The 24,485-nt window shown below is 35.9% G+C and overlaps 1 protein-coding gene across 2 annotated transcripts; it reads left to right on the top strand.

Moving 5' to 3' along the window:
* The first annotated feature begins 1,626 nt into the window (after window positions 1-1,626).
* Window positions 1,627-22,821, top strand: LOC311300788 (choline transporter-like protein 2). 2 transcript variants are annotated; one of them, XM_084425357.1, is made up of 22 exons: window positions 1,627-1,881; window positions 7,358-7,406; window positions 7,969-8,042; window positions 8,534-8,612; window positions 9,120-9,204; window positions 10,352-10,462; window positions 10,579-10,639; window positions 10,738-10,858; window positions 10,994-11,077; window positions 11,515-11,627; window positions 11,731-11,862; window positions 13,311-13,410; window positions 13,553-13,645; window positions 14,369-14,453; window positions 14,830-15,092; window positions 15,194-15,288; window positions 15,804-15,907; window positions 17,700-17,773; window positions 18,062-18,132; window positions 18,229-18,317; window positions 18,819-18,903; window positions 22,000-22,821. In XM_084425357.1, the coding sequence occupies exons 1-22, from the start codon at window positions 1,854-1,856 to the stop codon at window positions 22,095-22,097; spliced, it is 2,094 nt and encodes a 697-aa protein (XP_084281483.1). In that variant the 5' UTR covers window positions 1,627-1,853; the 3' UTR covers window positions 22,098-22,821. The 2 variants fall into 2 exon arrangements, with proteins under 2 accessions (XP_084281483.1, XP_084281482.1); XM_084425356.1 differs by lacking the exon at window positions 22,000-22,821 and adding an exon at window positions 19,407-21,267 and having other exon boundaries at window positions 1,745-1,881.
* Window positions 22,822-24,485: the final 1,664 nt, after the last annotated feature.

The raw sequence follows: 24,485 nt of genomic DNA, 5'->3' as shown, positions 1-24,485 counted from the left end.
TTACATCTGAGGCGTTTAAAGACTCCATTTGTCCATTATTTATTTCTAAAGAAACACGAAAATGTATAAAAGGCTCCATTACCTTGTATCTTACGATATCATGGCGTGATATAAGCTTATTAGGTAGAGTATTTTTGACTAAGATGGAAAGCATTTCAAGATGAATCTATCCTGCATACACAATAGCTATTTCAAATAGAGCCATTAAAAAAAAAAAAAAAAAAATATTCAGGTTAACTTTGGTTACATATGGAGGGAGAAAACACATTACATTAGAAGGGTAGAGATGACAAAAGATTATAAAGACGGAGGTTTACAAGCCATTGATTTTGATTATATAAATGGGACCCTGAAAATTAACTGGTTGAAATCCTTTTTAAATCACAATAATTTTTGGCTTCATATTCCCAGAGAAGGAAGAATAGAATTTTTACTAAGTTGTGATTTCACCGTTCAACGTCTGCCAATTAAATTATCCAAATTTCATCAACAGGTTTTGTTATACTTGAAGATTTTATATAATCATAATTTTACACCGCACAATAGGCTACACCATTATGGAATAATAGATAGGCTATATTACGGTTAGGAACAAATCACTGTTTGACAAGAACTGGATGGAGAAAGGTATTTGGTCAGTGTCCCATTTAATTGACAGTGAAATTATATCATATGCAATCGGGCTAAATTTGAATCTATTACTAAAGCCATCCCTAATTCTGTTATATGCCTAATTAAAGAAATTCTCTCTTATTCTGTCACTATGATCCCACATATCCCAGCACTTTTAGTTGAAGGCCGTGATTTTAAAGGAAGCCCACTTTCAAACAAAACAAATTCAACAACATTTATTTTCCTAAATTAGCTTATAGAAACTCAATTTCACATTATTTCTCAAAAGATACCATTCACATGCTTAGAACCAAATATTTAAAATTCCCTTTACCTCCCAAAGTTAAAGAAGTTCATTTTAAAATTTTAAATGGGATATATCCACAGAGTGAATATTTACGACTTCGATTTGGATTTGACTCAAATGAATGTTTATTTTGTGATGATATTGAAACCACGGAGCATCTGTTTTTTCATTGTATGTATGTGGAGGCCTTATGGTCTGATATTTATGACTGGCTTTACCCAAAGATACCTCACCTCGAAGACTTCACTGCAAAGGACATTATCTATGGACTTATAATGAACAATAACAAAGATAACTTCCTGGTTAACAATATCCTCATGCTTGGAAAATTTTATGTGCACAAATCAAAATACCTAAAGATGAAACCAATGTTCTGTGCATTTCATGGTGAATTTGTTTCTTATACAAAAGCCCTCAAAGTGATAAAAAAGAAAAACGCAATTAGTCTTTTTTCCACCATAGAAGAATATGATGTAAAAGAAAAACCTTAGCCCCTTAATTTTATTTTATTTTATTTGTTTTATTTTATTTATTTATTTATTTAATTATTTATTTTTCTGTGTATTTGTGGTTATTTCATGCACCTGTTTTGTATGTTTTTTTATGTAAAGATTTAATAATATTGCCTTATCGTTTGTACATGAATAATTGTTCAATAAAGAAAAAAAATTCTCCCCTTATAAGCCTTAAAAAAAAAGAAAAAAAAAAGAGAAAAGATTGGACGTAGGATTCAAAGCAGGATTCTACTGGCCGTTGAACTCCACTTGTCAGAGAAGCAGAAAGCCCAGTGATTGGTTAAAATAACTGCCAATCAAAGCTCTCTCTCATGACTCGTATGAATTCGCTAGTCTGCTCTGCAGTTTGTTGTGGACTGAAACGCATGACCACCAAGAAGAATAGTTCACCACAGTTCGTACATGCATGTTAACCTGAAATGGATATGGAAGAGAAGCCAAAATACGGCAAGTTTATTTCGGTTTTACATTTGCTGGTGTTTGTATTGAAAGTTTATGATTTGGTGTTATTAAGAGTCCTCCTCAAATGTTAACGCTACCAAACAGAAACTGAAATTCATTTTAATAACTTCTCCGCCGCTAATAGTAAGAACAACTGTTACATGTTTTGACTCTATATGCCGTGTTAAGGTGAAAAAACAGTTGTGTTATGAGTGTTAAAGCTGTTGTGTTAGTAAGTTAAGGCAACGCCTAACGTTATAACCCCCCCGTTATTTACTATGTCAGAATTTGGGATTTGCTTCATGTTTTGTGTAGATATGTTCTTACTCCTAACAGTTATATCTGTAAACATTGTGGCTTTTGTCACTCATTTTAGTTGCTGACTTAGCCTATTTGTAGGTACTGCAAATTTGGTGGTTGACCAAAAAAAAAATGCTGTCCTTTCATCACATGTGACAGCATGGCTGAAATGTTCATGTGTTCAGTTGTACTATAATAGTAAACATGTTTGTTATATTAGTTGAAAATATGAAAACAGTAGTTTTTTGTTGTTGTTATAATTATTATAACAAATAAAGCTGTGTGACTGGAAATAGAAGGTGGGCGTGTTTATTGTTAGATAAGATAACTGTGTTTCCAGATCATGTCAAAGCAAATACAACTAAAGTTGTGCCACAGGGTTAAACTACATACAGACATATGAAACCACACAGCTGTTGTGAGTATGGATACAACATGGAAACCATTGAAAGGGTCAATTGTGGTTGTTTTAATCGTTTGCATATGGTTTCTGTCCTGGATTTCTGATGGAAACTCCTTAATACAATGTTGCTTTTACAAGAACATTGTTGCTTGTCTATTAGGTTAAAAGTCAGTATTTGGAACAATTGTGTTGAGAAAAAAAAAAACCTTGCTTTAATATTCAGCCCTGGTTTTACTCGTATGTCCTTGTAAAGTATCTGGTAACCAAAGTCATAGAGCACTAAAGTCTGCTCTCATGAGTTGGGAGTGCATGTACGGGTAATTAAAGGGTGGAATATAGGATGGCGCTTTTTAAAGATATAAAATAAGGCCTTTACCTCTTCATTTTAAACTTTAAGCTGTACTTATGTGCTATTTCTGCTGCTGAGGGACTGAGTGCGACTGCAGCTGTTTCAAATTAGGGAAGGGATGACTTTTACATTCAGTTGTACTTCTCAAACTTCTCAAATAGTTTGCGAGCACCGCAATATATTTTTATATTGCCTAATTTGTATTGTGTTTATTTATTTATAAAGCACCTCCAAAACTCCAAAGTGCTGTACAGTAAAAATAATATGAACATTTGCAATGAGTCTTTTCAATCCTGAATTTATCAGAGAGCAAAGTGTTTTATTTCCTCGTTAGCCAGACGACAGGAAAAGACTCATATAAACCAACATGGCATTTCGGATCCTTTCCACTTGATATAATCTTAACTGTGAGGTGACTTTTGAAATGTCTTAGCTTCATTTACAGTAATAGTTAGACGTCTTGTGATCACATCCTGAACTGCTGATAGCAGCTTTCCTTCCATTAGTCATTTGGACTAATGGAAGTGCTATTGATTTGATTTCTTACTTTACTCATTTAAGAACAGTGCGTATTTTCATGAGCAATGACTATTTTGGACATTTCTGTCCACTTTTCTCTGACTTGAATTCTTTAAAATGAAGCTATATTTAATGAATAAAGATTATTTGCAGATTCACATCAAAAATCTTGCTTAATAACACACAATTAACTTAGTTTTAACCATACATTTTGCGAGTAAATGCAAAGTTTCTTGGGGGAACGCACAACATTTGCAAGAAAACGCAAAATATTTGACGACTTTATTTTTCCTGTCATCTCATGTTTTGTCCTTTTAGGGGCTCCATAGAGAAGTGATTACAATAATTACAGAAAAATGATTACAGCTTATGAAAAAGGATGGCAGAGGACTTGTAAAATGTATATATTTTTTCTGATAGTAAAAATCCTTTGAAAGGGTTATTATAGTTAACAAAAAAAACAAAACATTTTTGTAACTTAAAATAAAATATTAAACATCCCAAACGTATTCAATTTCAAACTAATACAAACTTTAATAGTATCTAAGTCAGTGGTTCCCAACCCTGCTCCTAAAGGACCCCCAACACTGCACGTTTTCTTTGTCTCCCTAATCAAACACACCTGATTCAACTCATCAGCTCATTATCACATGGGTTAATGAGCTGATGAGTTGAATCAGGTGTGTTTGATTAGGGAGACAAAGAAAACGTGCAGTGTTGGGGGTCCTTCAGGAGCAGGGTTGGGAACCACTGATCTAAGTTATAACAAAAACTTTGTACATTTTCCTCAGATTTGGCAACATGCAGTTACGGACAACAGTCAGATTTTGATTGATATCAGTTTTAATTTTCTTTTAATTTTAATTTTGTCTGAATCTAAGCAAAATTGAGCCAAAACGTTTGTCGCTTTAAAGAATGAATGAAATGACATTACTAGCTTTAATTAATTACGTTATATCGGCATGAGTGGAGATGCACATGAGCAGGTCCCAATAGATAGTGTGAAACCAATGGGAAGCTTTTCTTTTTTCACCTTTTGATGTACCACATGTTTGCATATGCATTGATTTCACACACTGATAAACCTCCACTGAAAGCAGGCTGTTTGTGACCTAAACCAGAAGATCTCATGTTTGTTCAAAAGGTTCCACTCATGTTGGTAATGGTTCGAGAGATATTTGCACGAAAAACTTGCTTTGCACCAGCATCTGCAAGACAAAGTTAATCTAAACCGAGTCGGGTGTCATTGTCGTGACACCCAGCTCTGATCCCTCCTGATGTTAGAGACCCAAAACTGCTCCATTTAGTCCTTCAGAGACAAAAGAAAACTTACAAACAGTTCAGAAAGGACACCAGGCCAAGTTTAGAAAGATCAAATGAGAGAAATCCAATATTTTCTTGCTTGAAAAGGTGGTGTTTAGTTCAGCTTAAACCTGTTCAACCAGTTTTCAACAGCGGAAGGTTGTTTCCCGCTTGAAATCAGGAAGTTAAAGTCAGATAGACGGCTGAAGGACTTTTCCCTAAACAGTGAGGAAGGAATATCAGATCATCAGAGCCACTGAACATCAAGATGCCCGCAGAGGAAGGTGCTTACAAAAAAAACGGTAACGTCACTTGATGGTATCTCCTCTAGTATGCAAGTGTTTTCTTGGTTTTGACATGTGGACAAACCCTTGGAAGCTCTCTCTGAGTAACTGACCACAAGTAAAGTTGTGTCTTACATGAGTAATGGTAAAAATGGGAGTGTTTAGCTGAATCCAGATCTTTTCTGTGCGGTCAGCCTGGTTTTTATGCAGACGTTGGTTCAAATGGTTTCCCATAACATGGGATATTTCAGTGACTCTCACTGTCACTTGGGAGGTACCCTTTCAAAGGTACACCTTTTTGCAATATTTACTCCTATAGGATGCACAGTAATACCTTAAAGGTATTGTTTCCTGATGTAGTACCTAAATTGTACACCTTTTGAAAGGGTACCGTGTACTACTGTGTCCCAGTTACAGCTTTGTTTTCAGAGAGTGCTTTAGGAGTTTTTAGAGGCTGCTCTAATGGCGCTACTGTTGGCTTGTTTGCCATTAGCCGTTTGCGTTCATTTAGTGCATTGGAAGAAGTGTGTTCACACTGCATTAGTGTCATACTAGGCCTTTGTCCATCTTCACAATACCCTGGTCTGCCTGGGAACTGAAGCACTCAGTCTTTGCGTGTCTACTAGGGTGTGGATGTTTACTGTCAGATGCCACAGCAGAAATTCCAATGGCAGTGTCTTCCCTTAAAGTGGTGAGGGTTTGCCTACAGTTTAGCAATCCTCAGCAGTTGTTTTCATTCCAAGATAGAAGAAAATATTGTAATGAAGCTCACTTATTTAACATAAAGCTGAATGATATTATAGTAGCAACTAAGGCTATAAGCATTTAACTAACCCACAGCCATAAACCTAGGCACTTACTACTACTAGTTAATGCATTTCACATCTGCTTTTCTAATCTAGTGTATACTAAACTTAACATTGTGTACTGTGAATGATATTGTTCGCTCTTATGACCAATTGCTGGTGGTGTTTCTCATTTTGCATAAAAGCATCTGCTAAATTAATAAATGTAAATGTAGTGCATTAAGTCATTATGTTGATCACTTTTTGCAAAAAGTGTTGTGTAATCAAATGTGTTTGGGCAAGTTAGTATGCATGTTTTTCGTGGATGTCTGAGACATAAACAGGGCAGATTTTTTTTTTTTTTTTTTTGTTCCAGTACACACAAGGCATTTTTTTACAAAGTAAATGGAAAGATTGTACCAGATTTTTCCGCACCAGAGCTCTGTGGTTGGCGAATAAGAGCATTTGCACATCTGTTCTTGGTTTATTGCAGTTCACAAGATGGGAGTTCAGTGGCCTCAAAAAGTACAGTATTTGGACTGACTTAACGTTTATAGTAGATCCAAAATTATCAACGCAACTGTGCTCAGTTTCTACTGTTCTTCTCTGAAATGAATTACTTCACTTTTTTTTTAGCCATTTTTGTAAGGAACTGGAACTGGTTTCAAAGTGTTTGGAGTCCCCACATATTTTTTTTTTTGTCTTTGTTTTGAAATCTGTTGGTTTAACATTGTGCTTGTGCAATCTATATTTTTTAACCTAATGCAGCTGGATTGACATTCTTTTCTTGCCATCCAGATATTTTTAAGTGTGGCATGAGGATCCAAATACTTCCAGCTGACTCATAGTTTGAGCTAAATTAACTTAACAGGGCAGCTTGGTTACTAGCTGTTTAGCTCAACATTTCATACTACATGTCTTATTTATTTTAGGAACAACCCCCTGGCTCTAGATGTTACTGACAAGCAGCAACAAATGTACATTAATTAGAAGTCATGTTGCATTTAAAAGCATGCTTGGCTTACCCTTTCTGTGCCATTTTGTAATAGGAGGCTCCATTCCAGGGCTGTAAATTGGGAAGTTTTTCCAAAACAATTGTGCGTGGGACGCTGTTGTTTCTGGCACAACTAGACTTAATTTTCTGAAGGAAATGTGAGTGGTGTTTGCCCTTGCAGAAGTCACTACATCAATGCTGGGATGGTTTGAGTGGGTTTTAGCATGTTCCTGTGCATTGGGGTGTTTTGGGTGGTTGATAGGGTGTCCTAGGTGGTTATTTACAATGTAGCAGAAGCTCTTGCTCACTCACTGGGCTGGAATGTCATTTTCCAGGCGTGCGCTGAAGAAAATCCCCTGCTGTAGATCAGCAGTCATTCACAAAGTGTGTTTCATTGTGCTTAATTGGGCTAACAAAAGCCTGACTGAGCAAATTTATGCTCTGTAAGTGATCTAACATGGTTTCCTTGTGGTCTAACAATGTCTGAAATGTTGATTGTTTTAGTTGAGTCGTATTTAATTTAGTTTCTCCTTGTTGTTCTCACAGGAGAGCCCAAAAAATATGACCCCGACTTCAAAGGGCCCATCCAAAACAGGTAAGAATCGAACTGATTTGATCTGTTTTTAATAACTAGATTTTGCTTAAACATTAAAATGATAGTTCACACTCACACAAAATGTCATAATTTACTCGCTCTCATGTCGTTCCAAATCTAACTTGCTTTCTTATGTGAAACACAAAATAGATTATTCAATGATTATTCACACTGCTCTTATTTTTTCTATATAATAAGTGACCAGGGACTCTCAAGCTCCAAAAAGTGCCAAAAAGCCCCAAGTGTCATAAAAGTAGTCCATAATGCTTGTGTGCCAAATTCCAGTCCCATAGCAATACAACAGACTAAAGTCAAAGTTGTTAATTGCCAAAAATCCTTTAAGAAAATCTGTTGCTCTGTAACTCATTCCCACTTTTGGTTCAAATTTCCTGTGCTGCTATTCTTCAAGAGATATGCAATAACCAATAGAGTTTATCAGCACTGACATCAAACCTCTGCAAACAGCAATTCTTGATGTTGGTTCGTCATATAAGACATTGATACATTCTGGTCCTGTAGTTTTAAAGCATGTTGTAACAGACCGTTTCTTTCTGCACCACAGAGGATGTACAGACATTATTTGCTGTATCTTCTTCATTGTGGCCATAGTGGGCTACATCGCAGTGGGAATACTGGGTAAGTCAGTCTGCAATAGTGTTATGAACTGGGTACTGTGTAACAATGAACCCTTTAATGTTATATGTAGTGTTTATTATTGGTTTACAAGTGTGTGATGACCGTTTGTCTGTGTGCATGGCAGGACTGGGTGATTCAGGAGGCTAAAAGCCTTCTGGAGATATTTAAAATATTTCCTAATCTATTTGCTCTAAAATTTGTTTTAACTCTCTCATACTCGCACATCTGACATGGTTTTGGAAAGGTAATGGCTACTCAAAAAGCCTGTTAAAAGGTGTGTGTGTGTGTGTGTGTGTGTGTGTGTGTGTGTGTGTGTGTGTGTGTGTGTGTGTGTGTGTGTGTGTGTGTGTGTGTGTGTGTGTGTGTGTGTGTGTGTGTGTGTGTGTGTGTGTGTGTGTGTGTGTGTGTGTGTGTGTGTGTGTGTGTGTGTGTGTGTGTGTGTGAGAGTGTGTGTGAGAGACATACTCATCATTTCTGTCTTGCACCCTCAGCCTGGACTCACGGTGACCCGAGGAAGGTGATCTACCCCACAGACAGCATGGGACAGTACTGTGGACAGGGAAATCTGGAGTAAGTCTCACAAATTTAAGATTATTTTTACTTTTGTTGATCCAGGTTTGACATCATTTGTGACATCACATCATATAACCTTACCTTTGGTTTTTAAGGATTTGTGACTGTTAAAAAAATGCATTTGAAATTATTCAGCTTGAAGAGATTTGTTCAAAAACACTGATTCATCCAGCAGTCTTTGAGTGAATCATCGAATCATTCATTCAAAACGATTTAAAAATAAATTAAATAATTTTAAATGGACTGCAAAAATCAACATTTTGTCAGAACCTCTAGTGAATTACGTTATTTTGTGTAGTTGTCTGTTCAAAATCGTGATCTCTATTTTAAAACGCACTCTCACTCTCAATTTATCCTGAATCATGCAGTTCTCGCATATTGTAAAAATGCATTTTCCAGTAAAATTTTTTTTTTTCAAGTTACAATTTTGAGCCCTGTATCAGTGAAATGAATTAATAAAAGCCTCACTTAATTGAACATTTGTATTTGTGACATGTGTAACAGGAAGAGGCCCTTGTTGTTCTACTTTAACATGATGAAGTGTGCCAGTCCCATGGTCCTCCTAGAGTTCCAGTGTCCGACCCCTCAGGTTTGTGTCCTCTCCACCCCATCTGTTCCACCCTGTGCCTACCGTATTTTTGGATTGGCATACTACTTTACTACTCATACTATTATTGCAGAATTCAATTCAAAGTATGATAATTTTTTGTAACGATGATGGGCATTTCCTCCTAATGCTGTCGGCTCGTATCCGGATTTACACGCAGAAGGAGCTGGATACAAAATGTCAGCATGATATCAATCCACAAATCTAATTTGTAAGACGCCTGGATTAAAAAAATCATACCATGTTTGTTAATTTGGCCATTACGGTCACCTGAGTTTGGGTCGCCTTTGGCTTGCTTAACTTGGGGTTTAAAAGAAACTTAATATTCAGTAATATTATGAATTGAGCACACCTCCTCTCCATCTCTCGCTCATAGCAGACTGAAGTTGGAGGGGAGGTGTTAAAGATATTCAACCCAAGCCGTCAAACTGACGTCATCAGAGAAGGAACACCATTCCAGAGAAGAAGCACATTTTCAGATTTTGATTAAAGATTACCACGACAAACAAAATGTTTTCGGTGTATTAACTTGCAAAGATTAATCGTTCACCACAAGACTACTAATGTGCGCTAACAAAGTAAATAGTGTCCATTTTGATTTCATGATGACATTAAAGGGTTAGTTCACCCAAAAATTAAAATTCTGTCAGTAATCACTCAAATTAACACAAATTAAGATATTTTTGATGAAATCTGAGAGCTGGCTCACGCCTTCATAGGCTGCTGGGTAATCTCATCTGCCGGCCCAGAAAAGTTAGTTAAGACATTGTTAAAATAGTCCAAGTGACTACAGTGGCTCAACCTTAAGTTTACCAAGTGATGAGAGTACTTTTTGTGCGCAAAAAAAACAAACAAAAATAACAACTTTATTCAACACTTCATTTTCTTGCATGTGGGCCTCTGAGAGCGCCACGACGCATGCGCGAGAACTGAGAAGATCATAAACAATAGGCACTTCACTGTGATGTGCAGTATAGCATTCCATTATGAAGTCTGTCTTATTTTTTAGCACTGACGTCTCATCTTTATAAAATAAAGTTATAAGTCAGGATTTTTTGGTTTTGTTTTGGGCAGTCAACCCTGTTAAAACTTTATATCTTATATCAAATTGTTTTCTTTCTGTGTTTAGGTGTGTGTAGAGAAATGTCCTAATCGCACTATGACTCTGCTAAATGCCTTCTCAAATCCATTCGATTGGAAAGAATACAAACAATTTTGCAGAGAAGAACCTGGGCTGAAGGTACGTTAGTTTTGTAACATATATATATATAAAAAAAAAAAAATGTTTGTTGTTGTGTGCAAGTATCTAGTTTTTGCAAATGTCTAATGAATGACCAATACTGTCTCTCTCTAAAGTCTGTGCCGCAAATTTTGCAAGAAAAACTGTGCCCTGCATATCTGATTTCCAGCAAACCATGTAAGACTCTTGTTCTTATTATTACACTTTTAATATTTATTGGGAATAATTGCAAATTTACTTACATAATGCTATGTTTATTTTTTTATTTTTTTCAGTTTTGCAAAGGTGTTTTCCATCTCTGGGCAAAAAGGGTGAAGTCATCACCGTGGGCGATCAAGAGACATTTAATGATGGAGAGAAGACTAGAAATGCCAAAGACCTGGTGGCTGGGATGAAGTAAACATATTTATAATACTCAAACATACATTTGCAAGAAAATAACTCATTTACATGCCACTACTGCAGATGCGATTACAGTGCAATTCTAGGGGGCTATTTATTATAAATCCATGTTTGCTTTGACAATCGCAGGAACGCCACAATAGTCATGGAGGGTCGACAAGTTGCAATGAAGATCTTTGAGGATTACACAAAGTCTTGGTACTGGATCCTAGTGTAAGTCATTTTTTATTTTAGTGATTAAATTTTCTCTAGTTTCAATAGAAATTACTCATTCATTTTAGTGCTAACATTTGAATCAGTGTTGTTGTTTTTTTTTTGTTAGATTAGATTTTTTTCCGGTTTATTTGAGTTTTATTAGTTTGTTGTAGTAATTTTGTCTAATTTTGTTGGTTTTATTATTATGCTTTTAGTAATATGTCTATTTAATTTTTTGTTTTATTTCAGTTTTAAATGAATAATTTTCAGTCTTAGTTTTAGTAATTTTAGTACTTAAATTGAAGGAAAATTAGAAACGTTGGCTTTGAAACTAGCTGAAATAAAGCTTTTTTTACAGTATTTTTACTGTAAATGTTTTTAAGTTGACGATAATTGCAGTGGTTTAGCTACTTTCTTCCTGCTGTGAACAAGTGTTAATCTGTTTGTTTCTGCAGTTGTTTGTTGATTGCTGTGGTGTTGAGTCTGATCTTCATCGTTCTCCTGCGGTATCTGGCTGGAATCATGGTCTGGGTCATGATACTCATGGTCATCGCTGTCATTGCCTATGGTACAGTCTTCATACACTAAGATACATTAATCTGCTGCAGTACATCTGATGATGCTGCAAAAATGGATAAAAGCGGTCAATCGTTTGTCTGTTCTTTACGCAGGTATTGCTCACTGCAGCGTAAAGTATGTCAATATGAAGGACTCGGCTGGCTCTAATATCACTCTACAGCAGCTGGGCTTCCAGCCCGACTTCTCCGTCTACCTGCACATCAGACAGACCTGGCTGGCCTTCAGTGAGTTGCTTCACTGCTTATTTGCTTATATTTTGGGTTAGAGATATGGGGGTCAAAAAACAATCTTTGACTAAGATTTAAGGAGTGCCATATTGGTCGGAATATCAGAGAGACTTGTGGTTAGGCTCTTTTAAAGGGTTAGTTAACCCAGTGTTTCCCAACCTTTTGTTTTTTGCTGCGGATCTATTTTAATTTGTAAAAAATCCCACGGCACACCACTATATAAAAATATAACATAATTGCACACATGCATTGCTTCAAATGGCATTTAAATCTAGATATTAGGCTATGTTGAAAGTAGTTCCCCCATTTAAAATGAAACTTGAGCTTAAGTCAAGTAAGAACACAATAAGTATGATGTTGTTGTTGGTTATGTTAAAACAACAAATCTACATATCATCGCTGTCGGGCGGAAACCTCGTATTTAATTAAACACTGTCGTCGAAATTGGTATTGTGGCTTTATTTAGCTATGGTCAGACACTTGCACGTGTCATTATAATATTAACATTTTATGAAAATCAAGCTCAAATTGAGTTACGAGGTTTCTGACCATCAGCGTACAATAATGTTTATTTTAGCTATATGTGGTCTCAGTTTTCTTGTAGGAATCTCATGATCAAAATGAGATAATTATAGATATTTAAAACACTATTTGCTTCTAGACTAGATGGCAAAGACTAAGACTATTCTCCACTCTTCAAATGCAAAAAAAAAAACATTAGCCTTTATGGACATAGTGTTTCTTGAGTAAATAAAATGCTGTACTTGCGCAAATATCAGTTCTTTATTTTCCCTTGCATTGCAAACAAGCAGAGATCGCCAATGGTTTAGTCACAACTTTTAAAAAAAATGCTTTTTATTGGTTAAATATTTGTGAAACCAACGTACAGACGTAAAGGATGACCAATAAGATTAATTTTTAAAAAATAAAATGAAAAAAGAGCACTGTGGTTGGGTTGAGTTAACCCAAAAATGTATTCATACACATGTCGTTCCAAATCCATTAGACTATCGTTCATCTTCAGAACACAAATGAAGATATTTTTAATGATTCTCAGATTCTTCATTCGTGTCTTATGGGTTTGGAACGACATGATCGTGAGTGAAAGAAGAAGAAGAAACCACCCAGAACACCCTAAACGCATGAAAACGCCCTAAAAACAAATTGTGGTGGTGAATTAAACATTAGTAAACACCACTCACATTTTCTGTATACTAATATATGTGTCTTTTTATTACTGTTTGGTGGTAGCTAGCAATTTTTTCTCTCTAATCACATTCAGTTTAGATTGGATCTCACAACTTTGCAAATAATTTTTTTGCATTTTGGCTGTAGATTTGCATTAAAACGTAATTTACATTTAAATATAAATGCAATTAAAATACTTAAGCTTCATTTAAATATTATTGTAAAGGCACTGAAGTAACACATGTTTCTTTCTTCAGTAATCATTCTGGCTATTTTGGAGCTCATCATCATCCTCCTCCTCATCTTCCTCAGGAACCGAATCCGGATCGCTGTTGAGCTCATAAAAGAGGCCAGCAGGTTTGTGTTTTTTTGCAGGATTCTGGCTATTATTAAATTTTATAGGCATATTGGTTATTTTACCTTTTAATCTTTGGTTTGTATTAGTGCTTTAGCATTGGCCTTGTTTACCCTCGTTGTGGTTTTCTTTGACCTCTTTCAGGGCCATCGGTTATGTTATGTCATCACTTTTCTACCCGATCTTTACCTTCCTCCTCCTGACCATAGTCATCGCTTACTGGGGTGTCACTGCAGTGTATCCTTCACTCAAGACTCAAGCAGAAATTTGAATGTGTGTTAGCGCTTTTGGACAGGAACTTGCATCTTATAGTTACTCACTTAAATCTAAATTAAAATAGTTCTTAGTTCAGAGGGGCAAAAGGTTAATCCATTACATGCCTTTAAAGGGATAGTTCACCAAAAAATGAAAATTATGTTATCATTTACTCATCCTCAAGTTGTTCCAAACCCATAGGCATTACTTTTTTCTGCTGAACACAAAAGAAGATATTTTGAAGAATATGGGTAACCAGACAGTTGATGGACCACATTGACTTCTGGATACTATGGAAGTCAATGGGGTACATCAACAGTTTGCTTCATTTTTAGGTGAACTGTCCATTTATGAGCCAAAACATCTAATTCAATTCAATTTGCATTACATTTCAATTAAATTTAAATAAATAATTTAATCAGAATACACAGATACTCAGACTTTTGTATGATCGTCAGTACAGACAGATTCTTTTTGCCCTCATAATGGTGTAGTTTACAGCATCTGCTAGCAGGGGATAATGGTTTGTAATGGATTATTTTATAATAAGATAAAAAAGTTGGGGATTTTTTTATGATAGCAATGCTATAGTTAAACATTCCCAGCACCAAGATAATATACATATACATATACATATACATACATACATATACATGTATGTATGTCATGATTGCACCAGTACTAGTCCTTAATCGCCCTGGTCAGTTTTCTCTCTACATCTAGTGAACCTGTTTATAAGGTTTTCAACGAAACAGAATGTTCATATTCCAGAGAAACCTGCATCCCTGAGGTGTGTATACATAAATGTATATTTATTTATTTATTGAGTACAGTCATAGTATTAAAATATTAGGTGCACAATTCTATTTTTTAATGCAAATATGTTGTACTTTATAAATATATATTGATAAAATCAGCTAGTATGCATCACTATTGTTTGAAAACAGTTACCCAAACACCTGAAGGCAAAGATTTTCTGATTTTTACACTACAAAGAATTTATTTATTTATATATATAAAGAATGATACTTGTTTATTGGAGTTTATAGAAATGTCTGACGTGGAATAAAATTATGTGGATGTACTGAAGCAGACTTGTTGGAAAAATCTAGTCTGTTTTAAAGTAAGTGAATAATCCCTGTTTCTCATTTCCCTGATCCTTGTAGAACTACAGTCTATCTGCTATGAAGACAGCTTGTCCGCGGTCTGAGTGCCTGTTTGCGTTCTACGGTGGGGAAACGCCGTATCACAAATACCTGATCGTCCTTCAGTTCTACAACGTCTTCCTATTCTTCTGGTGTGCCAACTTTGTCACTGCTCTGGGTCAGATGACTCTGGCAGGAGCGTTTGCGTCCTACTACTGGGCTTTAAAAAAACCCGACCACATCCCCGCTTTCCCGTTGTGTGCCTCTCTGGGCAGATCCCTCAGGTACGGCTTTAGAAAAAAATATATGCATGTTAGCAAAGTGTGTCATTCGGGTCCTAGGGACGTTTTAATTGATAAATTTGATGCATTTTGTCCACACGCAGGTATCACACAGGCTCTCTGGCGTTTGGTTCTCTCATCCTCGCCATCGTCCAGATTATCAGGGTTCTGCTGGAGTATATTGACCACAAACTCAAAGGTACAGTAAGAGAAAACATTTCAACAGAACGTTTATAGTCAGTCATAACTCGGTTGATTACGATAGGTTAATATGTGTGCATACACTGAAAGTAGAAACAAATTCACTCAGAAACTGCTAGTAAATTTTACAGTTAACTGCAAAGAAAGGCAAGTAGAAAGACTGAAATAGAATTTTCTTATAAATAGCATTTTCTATAAATATTTGTTTCATTTACAACTTCGAAAAAGAGTTGTTGTTGTTTTTTTAAAAGTGTATAATGACTGTTAAATAATAATTAACTATTAATAGTAAAATAATAATTGACCATTGTCACATATTCTAGTTTCATGTCTCTCGAATCAGTCTCCAGCCTTGTTCACATAATAACTTCAACTGGTTATTGTCGCAAAATAAGCCCTTTTAGGGCGATTAGAGACCCTGCAGGTTATTCTTTTGAGATGACGGTGAACATTATCACTTGCCATATCTCACACTGCCCACTGTAATCTGTTTGTGAACTCTTCTGCCCACAGGAGCAGAGAATAAATTCGCTAAGTTCTTGTTGTGCTGTTTGAAATGCTGCTTCTGGTGCCTGGAGAAGTTCATCAAGTTCATAAACAGGAATGCTTACATTATGGTGCGTGGTCGTACACTACATCGTATTATTTAAAGCAGAAACTCTTTAACTGATTGAATTAAACCAGGGGTGTCCAATCCTGCTCCTGGAGGGCCACTGTCCTGTAGAGTTCAACTCCAACCCTAATCAAACACACCTGAACCAGATAATCAAGGTCTTCAGACTCACTAAAATCCAAAATTAATAGGGAATTATTTGAGAGGACAGCCATTTTTAGTGGCGTCCGAGTGCACTCACTCACCATAAACCAACCGAGTGCACTCATTCAATCCCACAATGCACTGCAATAACAAGTGTACGGCCGATGTACACTCAACGGCTGTCCAAATTCACTCATTCGTTTTCATTGACCTCTTCAAGTGAGCTGTATTAGTGGACTAACATAGGGAATAGTGATTATAGGAGTGAGGCTATAGAGGGCGATTTTGAATTCAGTCATGCTCTACCATTGAAGAAAGTGTAATGGCTAACTTGGATCACATGTGCTTTGATAAACAATCACATTACAGCATTGACGTCATTGAATTGAGTTGTGTGACAGTCAATCACTGTTTGCGAATACCATAGAAATAAATGAGAAGTGGCGTAAACTGAATCATACCTGTTGCGCAGTTGTCAGTGACTTCTCTTATTAAAAAAGCATTTTTTTTTCGGTGTTAACTAAAAAAATAGTTTAATCAAAAATGAAAGTTTAAGAGCAAACATGTTGAAGATTAGCCGATGGATGTTGTTGTGGAAATTCTTTTCTCAACTTTTATCAATAATTGTAAGACAGTAGGATATCTCAAAGGTTAACAAAGATCAGCTTTATTTCTTGCAAGAAAAAGGCTGTTCACACATCAGTCAGAGTCTGATATGAGAAGCGCGCCCGACTTCTCCTTTTTGCCAGCTTATATACACGAAACACATCCTGGTCTGCCTCAAAAGATCGCCTTAGTTACCTTAAAAGGAAATGTCCTTGTTCGAGATCTCTTGTCCAACATATATTCTATCTAGACAGAACAATACCACGTCTGCAAAAGTTTCCTGTTTTTAGCTGCAGCTTTTTCACACATTTTGCTTATCTCTATTTCTATCAAAGCTGCGCACATACTTTTCACACTTGAAGAACACAAAAGGACATTTGAAGTACAAAAGGTCACTTGAGTACTCATAGTCTCTTTGCTACCCAAAACATTTTGTTCCTGCAAGCTTATATGATTATATTTCTTTAAATGCTTATGAGTAAAAATAAATGTTCAACGTTAACACAAGTTGCACACTTGTTAAAGTAAAAAACACATCTAAATGTAAAATTTCCAATACAATGTCGATTAATTAAATACCGGTAAGCTATTTCCTCACAAAAGTGGTTTATTCAACGTAGTGAAGTCTCTCCTCCATTGACATCCATTAAAAGAAACGGCCTCTGGTCTCCTTCCCTGCTTACCACAGCGTCAGCAGGAGTTACGCTTTTCTTTTTTCTTTTTTTTTGGCTAAGGTTGCAGGCTTTTCATCAAGTCTTTGCTAGAAGCTTCCAGGCAGGACTGTTAAGGCTAAACTTTGCAGGACAGTGGTCCTCCAGAAGCAGGATGGGACACCCCTGAACTAAACTGACTGTTCTGATTCCTTTTTTGAAGTGTTTAATGTAGTTTCATCACTCTCAGCTGGAGAAATTATGAACTAATGTGTCAAAGAGGAGGCAGTCTTAATTTTTTTGCTGAAGCCTGCATACTTTATAATATAGACTGTATGAGAATCTTAATAACATCTATATGCAGTCTTTGTTGAATAAGTGTCTCTTCTGTCACAGGTGGCCATATACGGTAAAAACTTCTGCCGCTCAGCAAGTGATGCTTTCATGCTCCTGATGAGAAATGTAATCAGGTGAGTGAAACCCTGACACTGCACTTCAGAAGAGACTGGAACTGAATACAGGGGTTTAACATTTTTAAAGTGACACAGTATCTTAAAAGCACCACTGTTATGGTGTGAAACACTAACAAACAATGATATGTGATGCTGATAACAGCAAGAACGTACTATGCGTATGCAGACCAACAATTAATAAACAAATGCAAGGCAATATCATTAGCAGATCACTAGTTTTGGGACGTTTATATGGGCTGGATGAATTTCAAGCATGTTTTACAGATGTTTTCTCTCTCGTCACAGGGTTGTAGTCCTGGATAAGGTCACTGATTTCATCTTATTTCTTGGAAAACTCCTTATTGTTGGGCTTGTGGGTAAGTTTTCTGCTTTAGACTGGAGAGAATGAAACCATGTTTAAATAAGACTGAACTGAGGCTTTTCTGATCTCACTCCATCTTTTTTCCTCCCAGGGATCTTCGCTTTCTTCTTCTTCTCAGGACAAACGGATGCGTTTAAGGGTGCTGCACCCAGTCTCCATTATTACTGGGTTCCTATTTTGGTAAGTGGTTTGAGGAATAAGAACATGAGAAACAATTATTATCTGAATAGGGCTATAGGCAGCATTTATTTGATAAAAAATACCGTAAAAACAGTAATAATATGAAATATTATTACTAGTTAAAATAACTGTAAAATAAGAAATGTATTCCTGTGATCAAAGCTGTATTTTCAGCATCATTACTCCAGTCTTCAGTGTCACATGATCCTTCAGAAATCATTACAATATGATGATTTGATGCTCAAGAAACATTTCTGATTATTATCAATGTTGAAAATTGGTGTGCTGCTTAATATTTTGTGGAAACTGATTTTTGTTGTTGTTAAGGATTCTGTAGAAATCTTTTGTAACATTGTAAATGTCTTTACAGTCATTTTTAATCAATTGAATGCATCCCTGCTGAATGAAAGTATACATTTCTTTAAAAAAACAAACACTTTTGGATGGCAGTGTATTCTACCTGTCTTTAGCACCTGAAACATGTTTGCGTTCTTTCTCCAGACCGTGCTGGTGGGCTCCTACCTCATCGCCCATGGGTTTTTCAGCGTTTACGCCATGTGTGTGGACACACTCTTCCTCTGCTTCTGTGAGTACTTGCCATTAATAAGTGTTTTCACCTCAGAATCCAGTAGTTCAAGTATAAATATCAAGCCATCGAGGTCCACACTTGAATAAGTGTCTTTTTTTTTTTAATCCTTTTAAAAATGCCATAGCATTGCATTCAGGGAAATATTATATCTGTTTGGAAGAAGCCTTATGCCACTAATGACTCTTCATTGCGCATGGCAGTGCATGTAGCTCAGTTTTCTCTTAATAAATATGGCCCGCTAGACTGAGAATTTACTGTTTCAGTTATGTATTCTGGTATGAGGTGTTTCTAATCTGTCTATGGTGCTTTTCTTCCCTTCATCTCATAATAACCTGATTCTTTCTCTTTCTCTTTTTATGGTTGTTCCCTACACTTTTCTCATCATTCCTCTTTTGGTTTTTCTATACTTCATATTCAATATCTTTTCCTCACAATCCAAATTTCACACATTAATCATTTAATCACACACTCATTACTAAACCCACTAACGCCACATAAAGGTGAAGACCTTGAGCGTAATGACGGCTCCACAGCGCGTCCGTATTACATGACCGCATCGCTGCACGACATTCTGATGAAGGACACGGACGCGGCTCGGACCCCTGCTTCGCATGACGAGACCATCCAGCTGACGGAGCCCGACAAAAACAATTGAAAACTGTTGAAAGTTTCCCAGTTGTTTTCGTAATATGGAAATATAATCTAATTTATTACATTAAGAGACTGAATGGTCATAAGATTAAATCATAACTGCAGTTAACTAATCATGTGTTCAGTCGACTGATAATGAATAATGTATGTTAAGGTAACACAAGGACAGACAGGGAAAATGATCTTGAAAATGAAGTCAACATGAAACTACATTCGCAACCCAATGTGATGTTTCTCCAAATGAAACAGGATGTTAAAGAGGTCATATGATGCTATTTTAAAAGTTCATTCTTATTTTTTATTGGGTGTAATCGAGTAGGTTAACATGCTTTAATGTTCAAAAAACATTATTTTTCTCACTGTATATTATTGCAGCTCCTCTATTCCCAGTCTGTCCGAAACGCGCTGATTTCTTCAAGCCCGTCCCTCTAAAAAGCGCAGTGTGCTCTGATTGGCCAGCAGACCCGCTGCATTGTGATTGGCTAAACACCAAACGTGTGTCGGAAATGTAACGTCCCTTTACCATTATCGAGAGCTTCAGATTCCTAGGCTTTAAGCAATTGTAAATGCACAGTTAATGTCGTCGTTTTCCTGGATCAGTTCGAGCCCGAGTCGGATCATGAAAATGCGGATGATCAAGCCGATCGATCGGAAGCAACTTTGCAAGTGCGATTTCAGCAGAAAATTTCACAGTAATAAGTGGAAAAATATTACTTCCACACTAAGTAGTCTTTGCATATAGCCGGAGTTGTGCTCTCCCAGGTTCAGGAAGCTGTCCTCTGTAAAATGTGCTGTGCACAAGCAAACTTTTGGGTTGTATTGCTCAAGAACGTAACCACTGAATCCTGATATCATCAGTTTTCGGAAGGCCAAACCCAGTGATTTTGCTGTCGCATCCAAACACACTGCGTCTCAGCGACATGACGACTACAATTCAATTGAGTATGACTTTGCATGGCATTATGCTAATTTCACATTGTGTCGTAGATGATCAAGGTAGTTATATCTGTTCTTCAGTCGAGGCCATTTAGGCTGGTCTGGATCAGTGTTCTGTTATAAATCTCTGTGGGAAACCATGAGCTTTATAACTTCACAGATCGTTATATATACATGCACAGACAGATCCATTACACACTAAAGGAAAAGGAAAACATAAAAAAAGTGTCATAGAACTCCTTTAAATAATAAAAATGTCAACACTTTACAATAAGGTTTCAATTGTTAACATTAGTTAACTGCATTATTTAACATGAACTAACTATGAGCAATATTTCCACAGCATTTCTTAATCTTAGTCAATGTTAATTTCAGGATTTACTAATACATTATTAAAATCAAAAGTTGTATTTGGTCATTTTATTGAATGGACCTGAACTATCACAAACTTACAATGAACAGTTGTGTTTTTTTATTAATTAACTTTAACAAAGATTAATACATACTGCAACAAATATATTGCTTCTTGTTAGTTAATGTCAGCTGATGCATTAACTGGCATAACTAATGGGACCTAATTGCAAAGTGTTAACCATAAAAAACAATAGTGGCACTTGGACGATGAAAAGTGTCTCTATATGAAAAAGAAAAGGGCTTAATATTACGTTTTAATAAACGTATGTGAAGACAACCAATGAATCGTGCAAAAATGTTCGGTCAATGTTGATTTCATGTTGACTTTAAAGTGGCCTTTTGCTTTGCGTCTGTTTATTCAATAAAAAGAATCAGTTCATAGTTATAATATGAATAGTTGTAAATAAAACAAAGATTATTGGAGTATGTTTTCTAAGAAAGTCTTTCTACTTCATTTTTTCCAGTGTAGGATTTATTTTTAGGTCAGAAATTATCAGTAAATTTCACAAATAATTACAACATCAAGTGACACATGAAAGTAAGCACGAGATTTTGAAGTAGAAAGACCTAAATAGTATTTTCTCCTAATACATATTCCAATCATATTTTTTTCATTTACAGCTTTGTTGTAATTGCATTTTTTACACTGTTCATCAAAGTTAGTGAGTCAGTGTTTTTAGTTGTCCGTACTGTCAGATGAATGATGCATTTAGTTATTTTTTTTTTTAATGTACTTGCTGCTGTTTTATTCTACGATAGACTGAATAATATTTCTGTATTTCCTGTAGATTGTAAGCCATATCTATTTAATGCACTTTAAGGTTGGTTATTGTTTTTGGTACTGTAGCACTTTGCATCCGGTTTTTGGAAAACCCAAACACCTCGTTGCCTTCTTGAGACGCCTTTAACTTTGTCTGCTGCCTTGTCTTTTTTTATCTTTAATAAATACTATGCAAGAAGGGACATGTGTTATTTAGGTCTGTTTACATTTGTGTGTGAGGAGTTTGTCACTTTCCTTTCCTCCTGTGGCTAAAGGTACACCATGGCTTGTTTATTCCTCAACTCTTTTCTCACATTCTCCATTTATCGCAGTGGAGGACCTGGAGAGGAACGACGGCAGCTCAGAACGACCCTACCTGATGTCTGATAACCTTCTCAATGTTCTGAAGAAGAAGAACCAGGCCAACTAGTCCACACCGACGGTCAGGGTTATACGTACAGTACGTGCATGTTTTCTGTGAGGCCTTGAAAAACTGGAGGTGCCTGAAATCGCTTTCATTGCCATATTCACCGTGCCTTAGAGAGCCAGAGACAATCATATTAATTATGAAACGCATCAAACGTCCTCTGTGTCTCAGCCATACATTGAGATTTATAATGCAGGAACACTACCAAAAACTTATTTTTACAATTAGGTGAAATTACACCTCTGCTTTTTTAAGAAGATTTATTTAAATAACTGACGAGCATTTTACTGCCCACTTTAAAGAATACCAGACACGTTAGGAAGTGTTTCGCCCTAGGTTTGCATTTTGATATTTAGTTAACTTTTTCTTGTTTATATTTATGGTTTTTATATAAAAACACAATTCGGCGTCGTTCAATCTGCTGTTGGATAGGATTGTTAAATGATGTTTTCTTTGCCAATATATACGTAATCGATCATAATACAATGTTTATGATTAAATGTTTCAGATACATGTTTACTTTAATATTAGATCATCCGGTTATGTTCCTAAGAGCTATATCTGTGGCCTTGTGTACATTTATAATAAGAAGTGCCTGTATGTAGTTCAAACAGTCGAAGACTTCGTCTTGAAAGGTGGTCATTTATTCAGTGTTTTAAGATTTTTGTTACATGTTGGCATGCCTCAATGCATGGTAAATAAAGACTTTTCTACAAAAAAACGTGTAAAACTTGTTTGAGACCTGATTGATTTTTTTTATTTTTTTTATTTTTTATTTATCTTGAATATAAAAAAAGTGAATTAACTCCCATATCAAATGCTCATTTTAGCACCCACGTTTTTAATAGCTGTAGAACTTTCTCATTTTTCAGTTACCCACTAGGTGGCGCTGTTTATTATATATACAGAAGTCGCTATATTTTACAGAAGCTGTGAACTGGAGAAAATTTGAATTATCAAATGTATTTATGTGTTAAAGAAAAGAAAAGGGGAAAAAAACAGGTCTAAAATAATGTGAAAATAATTTCATTATTTATACGTAATTCATTACCAGTCAAACATTTTGGAATCATTACGTTTTTTAATTATTTTTTTTTATTGTTAATTGTTTTTTTGTTTACATTTATTTGATCAAAAATACAGTAGAACAGTATATAGGGTGAATTGAGGGAAATTTACCCAAGTTCAATTTTATAGTCACCATTTAATCAAAATGAACAGTTCTTGTTTTTTTTTTTTTTACGGAATATTGCAGTAGGCTATTTATTATAAATGATTTATCCGTGCACAATTTTGTGCCATTCTTTAATCAAAATAACTTCCCCTCACTCTCTGATGATGTGTTTACTGGTGCGAGGGTGGGATCAACCTGTCACTCACATCACATCAACCAATAGCAAACCACAACCATCCAATCAATTCCCCATGAACAAAATTAAGCCCCGCCCTCCAATTACTCTTGTTCAAGTACAGACAGTTCACTCAGATGTAGGCCTACGGGTGCTTTTACTGGGAAGTTCATAATTACAAGTTGTGAAGTCCAGTTCATGACTTCAGTTGTGTTCAAGTCACTTTCATCTGAGCAAGTTGGCAGTGTAGCCTACCTTCTCTTAACTGGCCTACACTTAAATACAGCAAGATTTTTAAACTCTACTTTTTTTTCCTTCTTTTTTTGCTGTTTTATGTTTTCAATTCATTTGAAGCCGATGTAAACTGTATCGTTACATATTATAGTGTTATATCACAATGCTATTATATTTTGTGCAGGCAATTATAGCCTAAAAAGGCTATAAGGCCTAAAAAAAAAAAAGCCTGTCACTGCTAAATATTGTGGTATTATATTAGGCCACGTTTCTCACTTGTTATCTCACTGGCCCCCAACTCATACACTCAGGACAGAGCTCGTATTTACGAATTTGTGGTGGCGTTCATATGTGTTTAACCCAACCTGAACATACCATAGGCTAGATCACAATAATCTAACCAGAAAATAAAAATGGTTTCTAATAGGCTATTCTACAATTCTAAGAACAGTCGAATATTGGGAAAAGTTATAAACCACAAAATCACAGTCCCATAAGGAAGTTCTGTTGCGCTACAAATAACCGTGTTATTAAAAAAAAACTAAAAAAAAACAGTTCATCCTAGGTTACACTGTTTTCTAAGTGACTGAATTCCCTCAACAATAGAGACTACAGAAGCTCAGCTCCTATAGTAACGTGTGAATGCTTTTCCATGATAGCCACATCTCCAGGGGCTGGTTTCAGTTGTATATAGCTCATACACTTTTCAATCCACAGCTCAGATTTCAAGATATTGTTTATTAACACAGAATATAGGTTTTATGTGTGCACAGCGAAAATGACATCATATTAGGATCGGGTTTGTGGC

The sequence above is a fragment of the Rutilus rutilus genome (genome assembly GCF_951802725.1).
Source record: "Rutilus rutilus genome assembly, chromosome: 1".
NCBI classification, from domain to species: Eukaryota; Metazoa; Chordata; class Actinopteri; order Cypriniformes; family Leuciscidae; genus Rutilus; species Rutilus rutilus.
The sequence above is the reverse complement of the archived record's forward strand: the minus strand, read 5'-3'. Positions and strand labels throughout refer to the sequence as shown.